The sequence below is a fragment of the Mustela lutreola genome, chromosome 1, assembly GCF_030435805.1.
Source record: "Mustela lutreola isolate mMusLut2 chromosome 1, mMusLut2.pri, whole genome shotgun sequence".
In the NCBI taxonomy this organism is placed as follows: domain Eukaryota; kingdom Metazoa; phylum Chordata; class Mammalia; order Carnivora; family Mustelidae; genus Mustela; species Mustela lutreola.
Window position 1 is genome coordinate 233,092,576 of NC_081290.1, and position 6,649 is coordinate 233,099,224.

The following is a 6,649-nucleotide window of genomic DNA, read 5'->3' on the forward strand; positions in this document are numbered from 1 at the left end:
TGGCCAGTTTGCTCCCAGTGGCCTTTCAAGCAAAGGTGCTATTATAAATTCTTCATGAGTGCAACTATGGATGGTTTTATTGATGATGCTGAAGGAGCCACTCTGGGGCCTGTGGATATTGGTCAAGACTTTGTCATTAGTTCCAGCGTAAATGGAGGCTTTGTTCAGACCATTCCTCTTACTAAGAACCATTGTTCACATCCCACCTTTGGGATGCTAGCTTAAAGGAACTGAGCTTACACAGTTTAAACCATGAATATCACCACCAGGGGCAGCAACAAACCATCCCAGCCTGCTTCGTGGTGATACCACTCACTCCACAATGTCACAGGCCACCTCTCCTGGGCTGTTCACTCATGGGTGGCACCTAATTAAGCCAAAGACATTTCTGCTAACCATCTCAGAGAGGTTGTATGGGAGGCATCTAGCCCGAAAGCAATTAGGAGTGTTTAAGGTTTGACGAGCAGAAGTACAATACGTCTGATCAGCAGTTGGAAAGAACACCTTGGATGCCAAGTGGAGGATGGAATAATAAGAAAATGAAGCCAGAGACCAGCCGCAGAGGCAGCAGCAGTAATTGAGGCCTGAACTGGGGCTGAGGTAGAGGGAGTAAGACAGATTCACAAATAAATTTGAGAAGAGGGAGAATGTTGTAGGGTCTGAGCGACTAGCAGACACGCACATTTGACTGGGGGTAGAGAAGAGAGCTCAGAAGGGCTTCCTGGAAGAGGTGGCACTGGAATTGCTACTGCTGTGGTCCAAACTACCATCCCCTCTCACCCAGACCATGACAAGTTTCTTTCCTTCCTTTCCCTTTCTTTCCTTCCTTCCTGCCTGCCTTCCTTCCTGCCTTCTTTTTTTCTAAGAAAGAAACAGCATGCACAAGCCTGAGGGGGTGGTGCAGAGAGAGTGGGAGAGAGAGAATCCCAAGGAAGCTCCATGCTCGGCACGGAGCCCTACATGAAGCTCGATCCCACGATTCTGATACCATGACCTAAGCTGAAATCAATAGTCAGACGCCCAGCCAAATGAGCCACCCAGGCACCCTAACCACAAATTTCTTAACTGGTCTTTATGCCCCTACTCTCTCATGGCTGCATCCTTAGCACTTTTGGCACTACTATATGCTCAGTAAATATTGGTTTACTGAAAGAATGAGTGTAAACTCAGAAATGACAAGAGTCAGTATGGGCCAGTGTGGCAGAACACCCTTGGCTGGGTCCTGGAGGGGGAGGAGGAGTGTTTCTCGCTGGCACTCAGGCTCTCCTCCTGCCCTCACATCCTATCCTTTGCTCGGCCGCATGTGCCAGTTTCAACGAGACATTCCAGTTTCTGTTCTGGACCATGTTCGGCATGGAGGAGCACAGCGTCGTCGACATGCCTCAGTTTCTGGTGCCTGAATTCGTGGGCCGGGCCCTCTATGGCATCTTTACCATCGTCATGGTCATTGTGCTGCTGAACATGCTCATTGCCATGATTACCAACTCCTTCCAGAAGATTGAGGTGAGCAGAGGCCAGTTGAGGCCAGGGAGAAGGGACCCAGGAACAGAGAGGAAAAGAAGGCAAGAAGTCCCGACACTTGGGCTCCTGCTTGGCCTCTACTCTTGTCTTGTTTTGTGGTTTGGGGCAGGAGTTCCTTTCTAGGCCTCATTTTCTTCATCTCTAAAATGAAGGTCTTAGGGATGCTATTTGTTTCTCCAGACCCAAGTCTGGTGCTCTTTCCCCTTCACCGTTTGGAGGAAGGGTGCATTGTGGAAAAGTAGGTGGGAACATGAGAAGGGAGAGAGAAGATGGACGGGCTAGGGTAGGTAGGTAGGCTGGAGAGCATAGGCTAGGGTAGGTAGGTAGGCTGGAGAGCAGAGGGTAGGTAGGTAGGTAGGCTGGAGAGCATAGGCAGGAATTGGATGTCAGAGGATGAAAGACAGTGGGGAGGAAGAGAGGGAAGGGGGAGCCAGGCAGGGGAATGCGGATGATAGATGGGAATGGGAAGACAGCAGTGGGCACACTGCTAAAGAGGCATGGAAACCAGGAGAGCTTGAGACAGACGGGGTGAGCAGGAGGGCCGGGTACCAAAGTGGCCTTGCAGAGCCCCTGTCTCCTGGCACCAGGATGACGCAGATGTGGAATGGAAGTTTGCTCGCTCCAAGCTCTACCTGTCCTACTTCCGAGAAGGCCTGACGCTACCTGTGCCCTTCAACATCCTGCCCTCCCCCAAGGCCCTCTTCTACCTTCTCAGGTGATGCCCGCAGCACTCTCACTCCCCGCCTCCCAAGCATCTAGAAACCCCCACCTAGCTGCCTTGACCCCATCCCCTGACTGACTGCTTTCTGGCCCCTCTGAATGTCTCAGGAGAATTTTCCACTTCATCTGCTGTTGCTGCTCCTGCCATCAAACCAAGAAGCCAGACTATCCGCCAATCCCCACCTTTGTGAGTACCTCCTCTGTTTGTCATTGGTCTTCTTCAGGCTGGGCCGTCACCTGTATAGTCTACACCGCCTGGTTATCTGCACACTCCTTGTCTGTCTTTCTGGTATTTTCCCCACAAAGCCATTTCCCATGTCCTCCTCTCATACCTGGCTGCCTTTCCCTGTTCCTGGCTCTGACCGTTCCTAGATTTCCAACTGCAGGTTACCCAGCTTCAACAAAAGTCCATACAGCCCTGCTCCCATGCCACGGGCACCCGATTTGTCTCAGACCTGTCCAGCAGCCTTAAGAAGCCACTAGAGTCCCTGCTGAGCCACAGAAGGATCAGGAAAACCCTACTCCCCCAAGCAATCCTTTTCAGTATTATATTTTTATTACTATTACTACACAATCTTTTTGCCATCAAAAAAAAAGGTCCAAACTTCAGACAAACCTCTTTGCCCTAAACTGAGCCAAGATGTAGTTGAACATTAAAACAAAAAATGTTAAGAAACCAAGGCAAAGTACTCCACAAACTGGGAAATTAAATGGATGATAGAGGTCTGAAAGAGGAGGCCGAGCCTCCAAGGGGCTCCCTTAACTCTTGTTACGTGTTCCCTGACCCGGGCTTGGCCTGGGAGCCCCATTCTGTTTCAGACCAGCATTAAGGCCGGGTCTGTAGGGGTTCCTGTTTCCTTTAAAATGTGTTACCCAAGGATGTCTCTAAGCCAGGGACTCCAGGCCAGCTCTGTGGGGGCCATAGGCCAACTCTGGAGCTCTGAAGTCCCTTGATCCCCTGAATGGTCCACAGTTTGTTGAACGAACACCAACACCTCTACGGGAAATAAAGATCTGTGTGACGGTCGTCCCTCCAGGTGCTGCCAGTCTAGCGTAGCAGAAGGAAACTGGTGGTGAATGCATATGACAGCAAGTACGTGACAGAGAGCAGCACGGGGCACATCTGGAGCCCAGAGGACAGGCCCCAGATCCAGACTCAGGAGCCAGGGAGCTTTCCAAAGCCCTTTAGAGCAGAACGGAACCCTGAAGGGCAAGCAGGAGGTTGGTGGGCAGACACAGTGGAGAAACCGCATGTGCTCAGCATGGGAAAACAGGACGCTTACAGGAAAGTAAACGGTCTGGGTTCCCAGTTCCCAGCACTCCCCGGCTCCGGGCCATCCCGTGTGGACACTTCCTTCACCCTAAAGGACCCTCTGACTCCAGATTCTGGAATTATCACTCTTTTCCCTGGTCACTTCCTGCTCCTGTCCAGGCTGCCAGGTGCCTATTCGCAGACCATCTGTCAGGGCTGCTCCACTCTGGAATGAGGCACACCAGGGGTTGTTCCCAATTCTCTGGGCCTGTGTCCAGTCCTGGATGCGCAGGGCCACTGCGTCCTGCCGGATCCCCCACACTAGCCGGCTGGGATCTCCCCCACTGCAGTCCCTCCCCTCTCCCAGCTGCCCCCACCTCGATGGCCTCTTCTTTGGTGATCCAATCCGATGTCCCTTCCCACCTGTCCTGCATCCTCAGGAAATGGCCTCCCTAAGTTCTTATTCCTTATTTCATACAAGGAAAATGCTTTATATATTCTGTAGCTATAAAAGGCCCAACATCCTCTTTCATACTCTGCCTGCCCCAGCTTCGCCAACCCCATCTTTCCCCTGAGAATATTTAAGAAAATTCTTTGCTTTTTTTATGAGTAAATATGCTAACTATAACATACTTAGAAGATAAAACTAGATAAAAATAATTATTTCCTAAGCATTTACAGAGCCCCTACTCTGCCAGGGAAGTACTGACAGAGGAAGTAGGCATTACTACTATTTCTGTCTTAAATTTGGAGACCCTCAGGCCTAAACAAATTGAGTAACTTGCCTGGGGCGCCAAGCCGCTAAGTGACTGAGCTGGGATTTGGGACTGTATCTTCCCAGTCTAGCACTTTGCCTGCTAAACCTCTGTTCTCTCTCCACTGTCTGCCCCATCCACATGTCCTGCTTGCCTTCTTAGTGCTGTTGTGGGGCCTATACCTGAACCCCAAACCAATCATTCCAACTTGCATGATAATTTCCATGCAGACGCCTCCCCACATCCCCTAGTTTCCCCCTCCCCAGCATTTGAAGGGAAGGGTTAACCTGAACTAACTCAAGAAAACCAAGGTAAGGGGGCACCTGGGTGGCTCAGTGGATTAAAACCTCTGCCTTCAGCTCAGGTCATGACCCCAGGGTCCTGGGATGGAGCCCCACATGGAGCCAGCCTGCTTCCTCCTCTCTCCTCTCTCTCTGTCTGCCTCTCTGCCTACTTGTGATCTCTGTCTATCAAATAAATAAATAAAATCTTTTTTTTTAAAAAGGAAAGAAAAGAAAAGAAAACCAAGGTAGGGTTGGTGGTAGGAGAGAGAACTCAACTATTCCTGACTCAGCATTTTTGTCTCTGCCCCCCACCTGCTTCTGCACCTCCCCCACCCCCACCCCCCTACACCAGCTCTCTTATACTCAGCCTTTGCTCAGCTTCTGCTTCCTTCTGCCTTCCAGGACTGCACCAGTATCTAGCTATGTGGCCTCAAGGGACAGAAAGGTCTGCAGACTTGGCCTCCAACCTTTATCATCTGGGGGAGGGCACAGTGATTATAGAATGGCTGGGAGCAGGGGTAGAGTCTCTCTCACCCTCTGGTCTTCCCATCCCAGGCCAATCCCCAGGCGGGGTCAGGGCCTGGGGAAGGAGAGCAAGGATCCTATCGCCTCCGAGTCATCAAGGCCCTGGTACAACGCTACATAGAGAGAGCCCAGAGGGAGTTTGAGGAGACCCGGCGGAAAGGTTAGTGGCTCACCCCTAAGCCTTCCCCATTGCATTATGGGAATAAATACCAGACACCCAGGCTCACACCCTGTAGTGTGACCCTCCTACTCAACGACTCTGAGCCATTCAGATATTTATTCCACTCATTTACTTCAATCCTTCATTCCTGTGTTTTTGTTGACTCATTGACTCTACCCACTGGCTCGCTCACTTAACTCTTTCGTTCATTCACCCTTTGTTTCAGCCTCATCTTGGAGGGATAGGGGGACTGTGTAGAGCAGAGACACGGGGGAAGTTTTCAGGTTGGTGAGACAGAGAAACCATCTTTGCAGGCAGATCATGCTTAGTTAGGAGAGACCCAAATTGCAATGGGAGCCCCAGGGAGATAAAGAACCTATTGCTTTGAGAAGGATAGAGGACCAGAAACTGGAGAAAGCAGAGGTGTAATTCAAACTGGGCCCTGAGGATGGGTAGATGGGAATAGGGCTGACAAGGGCAGAAACACAAATCTCTCCCCATTAAAAACTTTCCCATTCCTGTGATTCCTAATCTCTTCTCTGGCCCGCAAGTCTTTCCTTTGCATTGCCTAAATTCATGAACACCTCAGTCCCTCTCAGATTCATCTGACCCAGACTCTGCCTGCTCCTGACCCCCCACCCGAGAGCCAGTCTCTCACTTTCTCCAGTTCTACTCCCTCAGGCCCCGTAGGCATGATGTCCCCTGGGCTTCTGTTGTGAGGGAAGAAGTGGTTCAGGGCAGGCTCATCTTCTGAGAGGCCTCCCCATCAACACCTTCCCCTGCACCCCAGACCTGGGCAACAGACTGACGGAGCTGACCAAGACTGTGTCTCGCCTGCAAAGTGAGGTGGCTGGTGTGCAGCGGACCCTGGCAGAGGGAGGGACACGCCGGCCACCTGGAGGTGCCAGCATCCTCAGTCGCTACATCACCCGAGTGCGTAACAGCTTCCAGAATCTGGGCCCTCCCATCCCTGAAACTCCAGAGCTCACAGTGCCAGAGATTGAGGGGACCCAGGTACCTTCAGAACCTGGCCTTCAGGATGTTGGAGGGGCTAGGATGCCAGCTTCTGGAGAGTCTGATCCCTCCTCCCCAGCTCGTGTGTTAGTACACAGGGAGCAGGAATCAGAGGCGGAGGGGGACCTGCCCTGGGAGGAAGATTTGGGGGTCAAGGGGGGGTCCTAAGGCAGTGGAAGAGTCCTTTCTTCAGTTGCTAGGTAGAGTCGCCTAGATGGATAAGGGCAGGTGTCATTTAGCAGAAGACTCTGCTGCTTTACTTGTCTCAATAAAATTTCTGTTCTAGATATCAGATGCCTCCAGAGTGTGTAAGAATCTCTGTCTCTTCAGGTTTTGAGATTCCCCTCTCCTCGCCCCTAAAAGGGACTCCTATGGGAGCAGGACAGAGAGAAATGTCTTGCTCTGGGATCCCAGGTGT

At 51.4% G+C, this 6,649-nt stretch overlaps 1 protein-coding gene across 1 annotated transcript in view; it reads left to right on the forward strand.

Moving 5' to 3' along the window:
• Positions 1–6,436, forward strand: part of XNDC1N (XRCC1 N-terminal domain containing 1, N-terminal like) — a 39,807-nt gene extending 33,371 nt beyond the window's left edge. The window contains 5 exon segments of the mRNA XM_059133974.1: positions 1,311–1,503; positions 2,109–2,236; positions 2,350–2,428; positions 5,088–5,217; positions 6,008–6,436. Coding sequence (XP_058989957.1) covers positions 1,311–1,503; positions 2,109–2,236; positions 2,350–2,428; positions 5,088–5,217; positions 6,008–6,399 — 922 coding nt within the window. The 3' untranslated portion in view covers positions 6,400–6,436.
• The last annotated feature ends 213 nt before the right edge of the window (positions 6,437–6,649 follow it).